At 41.7% G+C, this 14565-nt stretch overlaps 1 protein-coding gene across 1 annotated transcript in view; it reads right to left on the bottom strand.

Annotated features, from left to right (window-relative positions):
* The window catches only part of dab2ipb (DAB2 interacting protein b), a 139145-nt gene extending 128587 nt beyond the window's left edge, over window positions 1-10558 (bottom strand). The window contains exon 1 of the mRNA XM_061071419.1: window positions 10477-10558. Coding sequence (XP_060927402.1) covers window positions 10477-10516 — 40 coding nt within the window. The 5' untranslated portion in view covers window positions 10517-10558. The remainder of the gene's footprint in view (window positions 1-10476) is intronic.
* Between the last annotated feature and the right edge of the window lie 4007 nt (window positions 10559-14565).

The following is a 14565-nucleotide window of genomic DNA, read 5'->3' on the forward strand; positions in this document are numbered from 1 at the left end:
GGCCAGTGAAAGTTGTTAAAAGAAAGAAAGTGGGATTGTAGTGCTCACCTCAGACAAGGTCCCGCTGCTGCAGGAGGAGCAGAAGTAGTATCATCCTCAATCCTCAATCCTCACACAGGAAAACCAAGAGCAACAAGTAGCAACTCCAGCGATTCCTCCTCCTCCCCTCTCTGTCTCTCTCTCTCTCACACTCCTGCTTCCTTGCTCTCTGCTTTGCACTCATTCAGACTGCAGTAGCTGCAGTGGAGTGAGTGAGCAAGTATGCGTGTGTGTGTGTGTATGGTCCTGTGGACTCCTGCAGGGGCACTTAACAGGGTTCAGGTCCTCCCCCCCTTCACAGGCTCACACAGAGAGAGAGAAAAAAAGCTCACCCACACACACACACACACAGAGGGCAGGAGAGTATTCTCTTTGTCTTTTGTTGCTTTCTCTCACTTCCTTGCTCTCTGTTTTCAGATCCCTGTAACTCCCTGTCCTGCACCCCCTTGCATATGAGAAAGAGAATGACAGAGTGAGAGAGAGCCAGTGCATGTGTGTGTGTGTGTGTGTGTGTGTGCATAAGGGAACGCTATCCTGCCTCAGCGCCTGGGGCTCAGAGAAGGAGGTGGAGGAGGGGGAGGAGTTTAGACCTCAGAGAGCTGAATTCCAACCTCTCCTCCCAACCAATCGGAGGCCTCCCTGCAGCTGACCAAAAACCGCGGGGCCAGGCCGGGCCTCGCCACCACACTCCAGCTTTAAAGCATTAGCTGAAGTTTGCTTTACTCAGGATACTTTCTACAGTGGCTCCACGGATGATCATGAATGTTGTTCCTTTGGCACTTTTTGTTTACGTTCACATTTTACTCGTATTGATATCTCCTGATCAAAACATTCAATGAATGTATAAAAAATACTTATTAAATGTTTATTGCACTGGAGATTGTTATCCATTTTCCGGGGGGATTTAAAGAGTTACAAAGTTCATAATGTATGCAGAAAAAAAAAATATTTAAAAGTCAGATGACTATGTTGTGGCTATGTTGGGATGTTTCCTTCTCTTTTCCCATGTCTCTTCCTCCTTCCGGCAAAAGGAACAGGACTCTCATGTTTCGGCTGCTGTCCTTCTTGGCCACACATTTGTCAAGCAAGACATTTGTCCACAGAGGGGACATCAGATCTCCCCCTCCTCCAGCTATTCACACCAGCTCACTTCTACTTCAGCTTCTTCCTTCCCTCCTCCACATCAAGTCAAACTAAAGCCTTGGTGTTTTGTCATGAGAATAACATCATGTGATGGTGTTTCCCTGTGGTAAACTGTGTTATCTGACATATTATTTGAAATGAAACACAGTCCTCTATTATGTCATAATTTTAATATTAGGGCTACAGTCATGCTGGTAACTATAGCTGTGTGAATACAAATGTCTGAGTGAGAGCCTCTGGATTATCTGCAGACTTCCTCCGCCTGGACTCATAGTATAAAGGCCGTAGAAATTCAGGGGGAATTCAATGTGAGAACTGAGCAGGTTGGATTCATCGCAAGCGAGTCGGGGGGTTGATGATACATCACCAGTGTTGTCACCTCCGTCCAAGGAGCCTATGTTATCTTCTGCCTTTGTTTGTTTGCAGGATCGTAGAAAGACAACTGGACATATAACCATTAAACTTAGGAGGATACTGTATGGGAACGAAACCAAGGAATTCTGGTGCAGATCTGGGAGCAGATCCAGGGTTTTTCTCATTTTCTTTAACATTGGGAGATTTATCTGATATTTATGAGTGAGTGAAGATCCCCAAAAAAATCCATCTAGTGACTTTAAATGTGGTTTCATTACGAGACTGTAGGGCCTTAGTGGAGGTTCCAGTTACGATTCATCCTGAGATGGACATGAATGTGTTTACCACTTGTCATGGCAACCAAAGTAATACTCATCAAGTCGGATATGTCTACCTCATGGAAGTAGAGTCACGGCTCAACAAAGTCAACAGGATTCATCCAGTTGAGACCATGAACTACTGTATAAACTGTCACGGCAATCCATCATTCAAAGAGACAGAGTGACGGATCAACATTGTAATACCTCGAGCCATTCTGCCTCTGTGGCTAGAAATTCAAAACCTTTCATATACACTTTACGTGAGCTCTATAAGAAGCATATGTCCCATATATACCAAACCAGAATTCACAGGAGACAAAGAGCAAATCTGGAAAAAAACTAAATGCAAGGTTCCACTCGTGCTACTATACTGTATCATTCATTATAGAAGGATTCTTGATGTATTTACACTGATGTAGCTTTTAATAGACCATTCAATTAATCAATGATTAAGTTTTGACTGATAGACTGAGAGACTGATATGGCAGAAAATTGCAGAGACAAGATGTTTCCTTTAGTGAGCTGCCTTTACGTCTGCAATTAGGCTAACTCTAATTACTTCAACAGAGCATTATGAAAGCCAGTGGGTTAGAAAGAGCTGATGACTGACAGCTCCATGTTTCCTTCACTGCACATTTAGTGAGTCGTGGCTTCCAAACCCAGAATGGAAACCGCCCAGTTTCCACATGTCTCGTAAATGTGAAATGATACAAATTGCTCTGTGTGTGACATCAGTGAGGACGGGATAAATACGTTGATCTATGACTTTCATGTGTTTCTCGCTATTGAAGGAATTCAGCACAACTATAAAAAATATCCAGCCAAACATCCTGTTGTGTGTTTGTCTCTTTGTTTGTTGCTCAGCAGAGCTTGTGATGAATCTTTTGACAAATTTTGGCAAATGACTGCCACATTGGCAAACTGCTTTTTTTGAGGATCGGCATGTTCACATCACCTCATCATTCTAAACAGCTTTGTACAATTAGCGAGGTTTTTTTTTCTGCAATTTTTAATGAAAACACAACAACTACCACTTTTCATGTAATTCAAATGCAATTGCCATGTTTCAGAAAAAGACTACCACACAAACTTTTCCTTTTAGAAATAGTGACTTATGGGGAAATGTTTGTAAAGGTATGGGGACCATTTACTGCTTTTGTGTCAGATGAAGAATGAGTTCTACCTGATGAGTCTGTTTACGTCGGAAGAAAGCTGTAAACTGAGAGGCTGCTGAATGTGATGTTTGTTTTTCTATGTCACAGTGTGTGTTTTTGCTGATGAGGGACAATGAGTAGAAGACACTAACAAAGACGTCAACTTGGAAAGACAGGATTCGAGAAGTTTCGGTCTGCACCGGAATTTATACGTTACGTGATGTCCTGCCTCCTGCTGCGCCACTGAGGCGCCATCCCTTTCATGGAGTGTTACAAATAGCGAACGCATCAACAAAGACAAGCCAGACGTTTTCCAGAGTTCATGTCTGTAAACGGCTCATGACAGAAGTCCACAGATTTTCCTTTTAGAACGAGAGAGAAAAGTTGCACAACTTAATCTTGATCCCCATCTTCATTAAAAAATGTCATTGTTACTGTGTGAAATGAGAATTCCCGAATATGAAACTGTGGAAAAAATGTTTTTCATTATGTAAAACAATTAAATACAGGTTAAGCCTGACTGAGGTCGCACCAGGAAGCCTATAAGATGTTTGTTTAGGCCAGAGTTTGTCTGACGTCTAAATCCAACTAAACAATTACGAGGAAAAACACTGATAAAGACGGAGCGAAAGTTAGAATGGGACAGAAAAAAAACCTAAAGGCTATAGTGACATAGTGAGTGAGTACTTTGGTATGTGGGCTATAGAGTTACACTTGGACAAAAAAGTGAAACAGCAAAGTCCGCTCCTATAGACAACACAGACACGCCTCCGCTTTTAGCTATTTTAGCTCTCTGTTTGTCTCCCTCTCCGTCTCAGTGATCCCTCACCCCGTCACTCTGTTTATTTTCCTGAGTCGATTTGTGTGTGTTTATGTCAAAGAACGTGTGAAAAGGTAAAGCAGCTTTTGTAAATAACGCTCTGTTGTGGAACAGGCTGTCGCTAGATTTCGGAGAAGCAAACGTCGTTCAGTCAACGTCTTTAAAGGAAACATTTCTCTTTATTTCAGCCTTCAACTAGATCTTGCACCTGTCTGCAATTTTATTATTTTTTATCACTTTCTTTCTTTTCTGTTTGCACACATTTAAAAATAAATTATTGGATTTAATTTTCTTTCCTTTTAAATGTAATTTTAACATGTTCTTATGTTACCTAAAATCTGTTCTTCTCTATGAATTACATTTGAACATGTTTTTGTTTTTATCTATATGTATGTGAGCTGCCTTTCTTGTATGAAAGGTGCTAAACAAATAAAGTATATCATTATTATTAAAAGTTAAGAATATGCAGAGTGATGACAAAGTTTAACCCTATGCATGAATATCAGGTTCTCTGGAGTAAAAAAACAATTAACTTGTTTTGTTCCTCCAGAAACAGCATTTAGGTTTCTGCTGAACCTGAATCAGGAGAATGACAGCAACAATGGAAACGTAATACAGGATGTAAGGAGGGAGATGCAAAAGAAAGAAAGAGGGAGATCAGGAGCAAGCAGAAAGTGAAGAATTGCGTCGGTGTGACAAAAGAGCATCAGTGGAGATACACAATCTGCATAATGTGTACAGCCTCCTAATGATGTGCCTTAAGAAGTCGTTGACATTCTGTGCCGCTTTTGAATAAATGTTTATCCTGAGGCACAACTTTAATAACACTTTGCTCCTCAGAGAGTTGATGTTTATGTGTCGTAAAGAAGTAAAACATTAAACAGTCCAACTCCATCGGGCTTGTTTCTACCTCCTCATGAAAGAGACGGAGGAATGTATGTGTTTCAGCTGCAGGAATAGTTGGACATGGGACTGTCAGGAATGCCAACATCTGCCATTTTGAGACAAAGGCACTTGTGTGCGGCACGTGAGGTCAGGCCGCTGCCATGCCAACAAGTGCTTTTTGTGGAGGGATTCCAAATGGAATTCAACATATAAAAAGGCTGGAACTGGGGCATCCTGGGGCCCGTCAGTCTATAATGCATGCACCGCATACCAACTAAGGCCCCCCTGGATTCGTACAGACATTTATCACATACCACTCACGCCTCTCTCTGCATATGTTTTCTGTCACTCTCTACTGTCAGCGATCCCCTAAAGCAGCTCATCCAGGGTGACACACTGAACTCTGAGGGCCTCGTCATGAATCGACAATTGTGTTGGTTTATAACTCTGCTGACAGCCCCATGAAAATGCTGTTTCATGCTTTACTGTAGCTCCATCCACTAGATCTGAATATATGAGAGTCGTTATAGCTGGAAGGATTCATTTTTCTGAATTCCTGATATTGCTCCTAAAAATGGAGTTCATTTAGTTTAATAAATGTTCAATTTAGTAAATGAGTTTAGTAAATGTTCAATACTGATATAATAGGGACTTCTGACTAAACTTTGAGAAATATACAGGATCTAATTGCTGCAATTGTATTTTATATTAATGAAAACAGGCAATTAAACAGATTAACAGTAGTAACCTTTAGTGCCGTCTCCCAAATCAAATGCTACTACATTGAGTGACATTAATTGGTTACTTTTTCACAGAATTACTCTTGTTATATCATCACCAAATATACCTTGCCGTCTTTACATTAAGGGCTGGTACAGACCATAACCATAATTTCATTGTGATGGTGAAAACAAAGCAGAGAGACAAGCAGAGTCAACCATCTCAAGTTGTATGTTGCCGTTAATCCCAAAGCTCTAATTTCAGGCTCCAATTATCCCATTTTCCCACCAGCATTGGCACTGAAACAAACACCCTGGTGGATCATCACAGATCTGTAGCTGGGTAAACCACACAAACAATGAGGAAAGATAAACAAAACACAGATTGGGATCAGTTTATCCTACGATTCCTGCATCCTCCTATCTCCCTGGGAAATACTTGCATCCGCGATGTCTGACTCCTCCAGTTTACTTTCACACAGTCGGTACTTTCCATCTCTCTCAGCTCCCAATTCGCTCAGTGCAGAACCACATTTACATAAGACCTACACAGACGCGAAAAAAAGCACATTCCCGACACGTGAGCGTGTAAGTAGCTCATAAGTGCGTTTGGCTCGATTGTTACCGCCTCGCAGTCACTTTGATTTAGACACACATGACACACTTCCACAGCAAAACACACCAGGGACACGCTATGGCTCACTGTAGCACCCCCGCACGAAACCACACTAAACATGCTTAACGTCGACATAACAGGTGGCGATATGTGACTTTACAATTTTCCTTCAACACTATTGTCTCATATACCCTGCACTCCCCTGCCTCCCCTTCCTCCCCCCTCAGCAGTGACTCCACTGACAGACAGTCCCCCCCCCCATCAGGGTGGCTTTCTGACAAACGGGGCCAAATGGAGTTGTGCCACTGTTGCTGCTGGCCACAAGTCAGCTCTCTGAGGTTATTGCTTAGCTCTGCTCTTGCAGTGTTATTTATATCCACCATCGCAGCACCAGTTGGTTTGATGAACTTTTCATCTGTCGTGTACCATGGGGACCTCACAGCTGTGGATCTGTTTCTGCTAAGTCTTCTTACGATGGCCTACAGGTGTGCAAATAAGCTGTTCTACAGTTCAGTATATAACAATACAATATAAACTTTTTTTTATTTTTTACAATAAAACAAAACCTGGCCCAGGTCTAGGAGGTGAACAGGGTTTCTGGGGGATGTTGATGAAGGCCCATTCCTGGGTTAAGGGATATCTAAGTTGCTTTTAGGACTAATGATATAAAATTGTTTGTTACTTTCATTTAAATGACAGCCACAGTATGAGGCAAATGTGAGTTTGAGAAAAGCAAGAGACACCAAACTGATGATTGTATTTAGTGACAATTGCCTTATTATGGTAATGGCATAAAACAGACTAACTTTGACAGATCACAATCAGGAGATTGATACTCGAGAAACATTTGTAATTAGTTGAAATTGTCATGTTTCTTGTAATTTAAAATGATGAGATTTATAGTCAATGTTGTAAAGGACAAACTCAGCTAAATGTATTTTGTTTCTTCTCCACATACTTGTTCTACCCAGTGACATTTGTGCCTGGTTAAATTTTCTTTGGAAAGACAAACAGAACTGTGGAAAGAAATTGTCTTGATTTGAATCCTTGAGGCTCCTTAGTTCCACCGATTGATTAAAAAGACACAAATTCCTTGGATAGATTTCAGGCCAACTCATTGATGCTTCTGGGATATTCACCAGCAAAAGCACCCCTAAGTACCCAGAGGACAAATCAGGAGCCAAGTGCTCAGGCCACATTTGGACAGTCAGGGTTCAGGGTTCATCCAAATGGGGTCAGACAAATGTGTCCTTGACCTCTGGAGTGTTAAGTTTTTAGTAGGCCTAAATACAGTTTGTCCCTCAAAAGAGCTTCCAGGCATGGGCCACTGACAGGAGGTAACATTTTCTGTCTCTCTCTGTACTTTCATGTGTCCTTTTCCAGCATTTTCTTTTTCATTTGGAGTTTCTCAGTGTGTTGTACAATCCATTATGCATATAACCGCAGCATTCCTCTTGTTGGAGATGATGGCTGCGAATGTGTGTATGTGTTTTTTTCCCCCTCGGTCTCTGAAACATTCACAGTTTCTTCCACAAATAGAGTCAAATATAAGCATGGAATAAAAATCCCACCACAGCAGCCACTCGGGAAGAATTTGAAAGCCAAGTGTGAAACACAGTCTCAACTAGATGTCGACAGGACCTGAAGGTTGTGATGCACAATCAAAATAGAAGAAAGTAAACTGTTATGCTTTAAGCTCCGTAAAACGTATGGAATTGTTCCTCAACAATTAAATTATAAAATACTGTAACAATGTAAACTTTATTCTGTTGTAGAGCTGTGTGCACAAAACTATGGGAATAACACTGGCCCGGCCTGTGTAGAAGTACTTTACTCTTCATTGATTTTCACAATGATTTTTGCGCATTGGTACAAACATGAAATATGGAGGTTGAGTACAATAGATCAGCCCCATACATGGCTATATTGTCACTCATACCTGACCGTGTCAGTTGTGAGTCAAGTGGGTGTGAAGGCCTCAAATGTTTTTCTTTGTTTCACCCTCATCATCTCTCATAGCATCATTTAAAGTCGCAATATGTGGCAGTTAAACCCACTCTAGAATACTGGCTTTCCACTAAATGGCAGAAATTAAAACACACAGTGGTGAAGCATTTTAACACTTAAATGGGGGAGACCAAACAAAGTCTACAATGTCTTTCCACCTCAGATTTAAAAATCAAGATTTGCTTTCCAAAAGATGGAAATACAGAAATATGCACAAACACAGGACTACATTCAATGACGTGTTTAGGATTTGAAACAGGACAGACTAAACATCATGGGTCTCTAAACAATTTTGAAAACACTCACCGGCTGAAGGGTGAAACCCAATAAACTGAACAAAGTCTCTATCCCAGAACATAGTTAATGTCACCATGAGGCCTGGTACAAGATAATGCTTCTTCTTTTGAAACTAGATAATTTGTAAGCCGACAGCCAAGTTCCCAAATTGATACACCATGTACCACCCTGCTCTGGCTAAAGTTTAGCACATGACAACACATGCAAGAATAAGTCTTTTATTAAAAGCTGAACATTCTTCTAGACAAAAGCCCTGCAGCGCTGTCACCCAAAAGACCACAGTTTCATCTGGATGAAATCTGGGAATTGAAGTCAAAACTCTAATTCACATCAAAGGGGAAATTGAGTGAAAAAGCCCTTGTTTTTCCTCAGAAAACCTTTTCTTAAAGAAAGGAAATAAATCTCAGCGGGTTTAATCCCTGTCTCATCAAAGTTCTGACACAAGCACACACAAATACACACACTGTGTCCCCGTGTTTACCCCTCCAGTCAGTGAGCAAGCATTCAACCTTTCTCAACTAGGACAAAAACATACAGACCTATTTACATGTCAATGATGTCCACGGATAAGGACTTTCTCTGCCTCTCCCTTTTGAGTTTCCTCCTTCCTATGAAATAATGGTAATGCTTATTTTGAGGCTGTGAAGACAAATGTATTCAAGTGACTCCTGTTTAATGTAAATATGTAGGCTGTAGCACAACATGAACAATCATCTGCTCTCTATCCATTCAAACAGTGTATGACGTGAGGATGCAGTTGCAGCACTATCTGCACATAAGATCAAAATCTACTATTTATGCAAAATACACAGAAAAAAGCATGCCTGTAGGAATTCAACGCAAACCTCTGCTGGTAGATTTGTTGCAAACAACATCTCCATGTGTGCGTGTGTTTATGTGTGTCTGAGAACGAGTGAAGAGCGATGCCCGCGAGCCTTGCGAAGCGTGAACTGAGCAAGCCTGAGGTGAGAACGCAATCAGGTGATATCAGATGATTGTCCTTTCTACTTCCACTGATTCTATTTATACTGGACCTTCAGAAAGTGGGTCTCCTCACGCTGACAAGGTTGACTCACTTATTTGCAAACGCAAAGTATTACGTCTGAGGAGATGAATACAAACGCTGAAAGTTATCTTTTAGCAGTCTCCTTTACCCCTCTCTATGTCTCTCCGTCTCCATCATGGCAGGGAGCCCAGTGCATATAAAGCAAATGTGGCTTTGACGCTGGCGAAGGGCAACTACGCTCTCTTGAAATATGTTCTCTGTTGACTCATTCTGTTAACCACATTCTTCATCGGCAGCGCAGCAGAGTCCTTCCCGTCGGCCATGAAGACAAAACATTGTCTCTTCTGGCCCAGTTAATAATACACCCAATTTTGTTCCTGCCTTTTAACTACCTAGTTTAAACTCGAACATTTGGAACCGTGGATGGGAAAAAAAGAGGCAGCAGAAAATGAGGGGGAAGAGAACGAGTGAGCGCTCTCCCTGGCCTAGAGTGCAGCTGAGATCCCCCTGGATTTATTTGTGTACATAACTCTTTCTGTCTCTCCCCTTTCCTTTCCCTCTGTCTCCCACTTTCATTCCTCTGTGCAGCTCTACCGCCAACACGAACACCCACATCCAGAAACAGCTACACAGCGTACAAACATACACATTCAAATAACCATCAAATTATCTTGGAGCTTTTGAAAAGGGAACGGTACACCCACGGCCCTCATAGTTAATTATTCCATTTGCAGAGCGAGAGGAGAGCTTCCTGCTCTGTGAGGCTTGAACCAAAACAGCTGCAAACTGAACTGTAGACAAACATAACTGAAAAACGGGACAATTTTAGATAAAAAATTATGGTCATCAGAGCAAAAAGTGTCTTGAGCAGGCAGTTGATTTCAGCACATTGCCATGTAACACCCCTCACCCCTTAACCCCCTGCCCAACAGAACAGACTGAAGTCCTATTCATTTGACCACAGAGGCCCTAGTCAACGGCTTAGAGCCAAAAGGAGAGCCTAGTCATAATGGAAATCTTTCCGCAAAATCATGTGACCCAACTCCCTTGTTCACGAACACGCTACTAAACTTTATCCACAAGTATCACTCTCACTGTGTCCGATCTTTCACTCACCATGCTGCGTCCCTGGGTGGATGCTGGTGTCAGGGTCCATGTTAGAATCACAGGGTGATGAGCACCCACATCAACACACCCATGTCCCGAAGTCAGCTGTGCGACCGAACTACAACTAGTAAAACTGCTACTAGAACTACTGTTATCCCCCCTCCTCTTCTGTCGCGACACCGCTGCCTCTGCCGCTGACGTCCCCCCGTCGCTGTTCTCCCCTGTCAGAGCTACAGGCTCCGGTCTGGCCCCCGCAGCCTGCCAGCTCAGCTCAGACTTCCACTGTTGTGTTACATCTGTCTGACTGAACCCCTCTCTGGAGAGTGGGGAGAGAGAGGGAGAGTGAGAGAGTATCACGGAGCACGGAATGGGAGGGAGGAGAGAGAGAGAGAGAGAGAGAGCGGAGCAGTTTCCACACTGTGGTGGTGGTGGGGAGAGAGATGGGTGGAGGGGCTTGCAGGGCTGAATGTTTCCACTTTGATCAATTTCACGCTCAGCATATTTTATTCTCATCATAACGAGAACTTTGGAACATCAGTTTGGAAAACACCAGGGTGCCAAAATAATTTAGAAACTTCCCGACGACTGCGACAATGGGTGAAGTCCAAAACCTGACCAGGCTCGCTGGCTGGGTTTCAACTCACTTTTCAATCCGGCAAACAAAACACCACATGTTGCTTTAGCGGACAAATGACAGCTTGAGCAGTATAAGGTAACAATAACTCTGCAAGACTGCAACTAAAGATATTTTTATACATCTATAGAGGATATATCCAGAGACTTGGAATCTCCAAGAATCTGGCAAGATTCTCCTTCAGTTTTTAAAGGGTGGTTGCCATACAACCACCCTTTAAAAGTTTTTTTTTAGGGGCATTACTGCCACCTGATGAACTGGAGGGTGGAGCTCTTGCTTGATTAAACGTGGCTTCAAAAGAAAAGCAAACATGGAGGAGGACTGACATTGTGTGTTCTGTTTTGCAGCTGTACAAGAACATTACATCTGGTTGGTGATGATCAGCTCGCTTTCATTGGCGATTGCAGGTTTATGTTGGAGCCGGTTATTATAAATATAAAACATGTTTGATGTTTGAAACATAGGTACGGCTGTTTGTCGACTTGTATACACAATGGGTTTCCCTGCCCTTTAAGATACAGCAAGCAAACAGAGCCAAGCAAACCCTGACCTTGTTAACATTCTTATCTGAACTATAACATGTTGCTGATGAGCTATAACTTCCCATATTTGAAAAGATTTGAGTTTGTCTTTGTTTAAACTGATACAAGTGACAACAGAAAAGACACTGACAAGGCAGAACAATCCATTAGTGGCATGAAGTCAACAAATACAACTCTGACAAATGACAAACAGATTGTAATTCTAAACAGAGGAGAAAGATGGAGGCAAGGAGGACTTAGTTAAATTAAACATCATAGGGAATTTTAAGATATTCAAAATACATTAGAGTCAGTATCTGGCCTACAAGGCATGTCAAAATCTTTCAACAGCCTTTGGTCAGTTATCTGGCTCTCTTTAATCCCATCTAAAACTTGACAGCTCCGGAAAAATATTTATGGAAGCAGTGAAAGCTGGAAAATAGGGCAGCATATGTTGGTCTGGTGGGAGTGTAACAGCGCTCTCCGTCTCTGGCATGTTTGTGCCAAAACCACGAAGAGTTCAAAAGAGATGCGGCGGCTCCGCTCACTATTCAGTCGGAGGATGAGACGAGATGAGAGTGCTCTCTGATTTGCTGAGGATTCCTATTCATCTCAGTGTGGGTTTTATTCATCACGTTGCTTATTGAAAGCCTGTGTCTCTCAAGGACAAGAGCAGGTGAGAACTATGGCAATGAATTATTGAGTAAAACAGAGACCACGTGAGTGTGTTTAGTGTTTTTTGTGATATGAAGCATGATTTATAATTTCATACAGGTGGGCACAAATGCATCATGCCTCCATCTGTCGATATGGTACTGAAGGTTTCTCTTGTTTTTTTATTTATGTGAAAATGATTTTACAGCTGACCAGTGTGTTTTAATCAAATTCTAGCAGGATCTCAACCCTTGTACTAAAACTATATATCTATATACACATCTCTTTCACTATAAACATAACTGTATATACATATTTTAAAAAAGACTGAAGCAGCCACAGTAGCTAGCATTGAAGCAATATCCATTGACGGCCAGCATTTTTCCATGGTGAAGGACGCAGGGTTTTGTGTAATACCCCCCCAAGCCACCAGTTATTTTCAGAAGTGTCCCTATACCCGCCCTGTATGATGTGGGCATCTTATACATTCAATCCATTCAATACTAAAAATGGGATATTATCAATTATAGATATCAGCCATGAGAAGCGGAAAAACATTTGTGTGTATCCCAATTGTTAATTTAATCTGTTATGTTATAGCTAACATGCACAGTAGTGCATCTTCAGTATGTTCATCTGAATTAGTGAATAAGAAATGATCTTACATAATAATCATGGGAAAATTTCAAAATGTTGTTGACAGACTTGCTTATTACTCTGTAATTAGTGAACGAGCAGGCAGTTTATTCGTTTAGCCAGTTCCCTTCTCACACACATCCAGTATGATAATCTCACACTGTATCTGCATCACTATGACATCAGTAAACATATTACAAAATGGGATGCACATATTTAAAGCTCTTCTGGTTGTTGTGTGTGTGTTTTAGCCTCAGTAACCTACTGTAGCAAAACATTGACTTTGTACTTTAAAAGGTAAAAAATGTGCTTTGAAGAGAATGCTGGGAAAAAGCCATAACTTAGAGGAGACGGAAGGACGTCGCTGCTCATTTCATTATCTGGCTCTCATCACAGCAGAATGTGACCTCACTCGGGACATACGGGATGTGATAGAATGATTTTAATATTGAAATGAGACCATTTCTAAAGTGGACTAACTGACATAATGCTGTAACTACGTTTACCTAAATACAAATTTCCTTAGGGATTGCAAAGTAAATGTGCCCCAAAGTAAATATTTTATTATTACTACTGAACTAAATAGCTTCCACGAAAGAGTTAGTGGGTCAAGAGATGATATTGTAAATCCGTCCAACCAAAAACTCACTGACTCACTTGTTTAGATGTGAAAAAGCACAGTTCACAGCACAAAGCATCACTGTAATCAAGAAAAGTGCAACTATCTTATTGGTTAAAAAGACTGACACAACACTGCCAAGTCCGAAATGATACGATCTTTGTGCCGTCTAGACACACCGTCGCAGGGATAGAATGCAACAACACCTCAGGAAATCACTTAACTCAATAAAACCTCCACTCAATGTACTGTACTATATGCAGGGTCCAGACAAAACCATATAATGACATCATGAAAGAGCACTTAAACTTAACAAACGCTGCGCCCACTGATTTAAAGGCAGTAGGTAACATGTTGCATGCCTGCCAACAACCCAGCAACGGTAACCGTGGGATGCAAACGCTTGAATGTCAAACCTCAGAGCCACCTCCTATCTTACTGTGACTGATTCAGACAAATCCACTAAGTCATACTGAAGTGATTCATCCTGTCCATAGTCATAAGACTACATATCCACAGAGGAACTGTATTATATCACATTACATCGTCATAAAAGCAATAGGGAAAATGCAACGTGACATCAGCATTTTGCAAAACCTTTATGAGTGCCTGTCGGAGTTGTTAGGATGAGACATAAAGTGCAGTGGAGCGCTGTGAAGCAGCAAGCTCTCCATCTAGTGGATATGTGGGAGAAGGGAGGAGAGACAGCGATTTGAAAAAGGCTCATGCAGGCATGAATGCAAGGCTCACTTTGCGTGTGTAAGTGTATGACTGGTTAAGTCACTGGCTCTGTTCAGACGTGGTATTGACAGGCGTCCTGGGAGATCCGATCACAAGCGGTCGGCTCTGAATTTTTCTCTTTGAATGCCTGTGACCACATGAGATCATGTCTCACCGGCTTGCTCTTTATGCAAAAGATCCTGTGTTTGTGAAGACAGAATTATGTTTTTTTTCTTCATGCTTACAGATGTGTCTGATGTCACTGTGTCTGTTTGTGTCAGGGTGTGTTGGCACGAGCAAGCGAGAGAGAGAGA

The sequence above is a fragment of the Limanda limanda genome, chromosome 1, assembly GCF_963576545.1.
Source record: "Limanda limanda chromosome 1, fLimLim1.1, whole genome shotgun sequence".
NCBI classification, from domain to species: Eukaryota; Metazoa; Chordata; class Actinopteri; order Pleuronectiformes; family Pleuronectidae; genus Limanda; species Limanda limanda.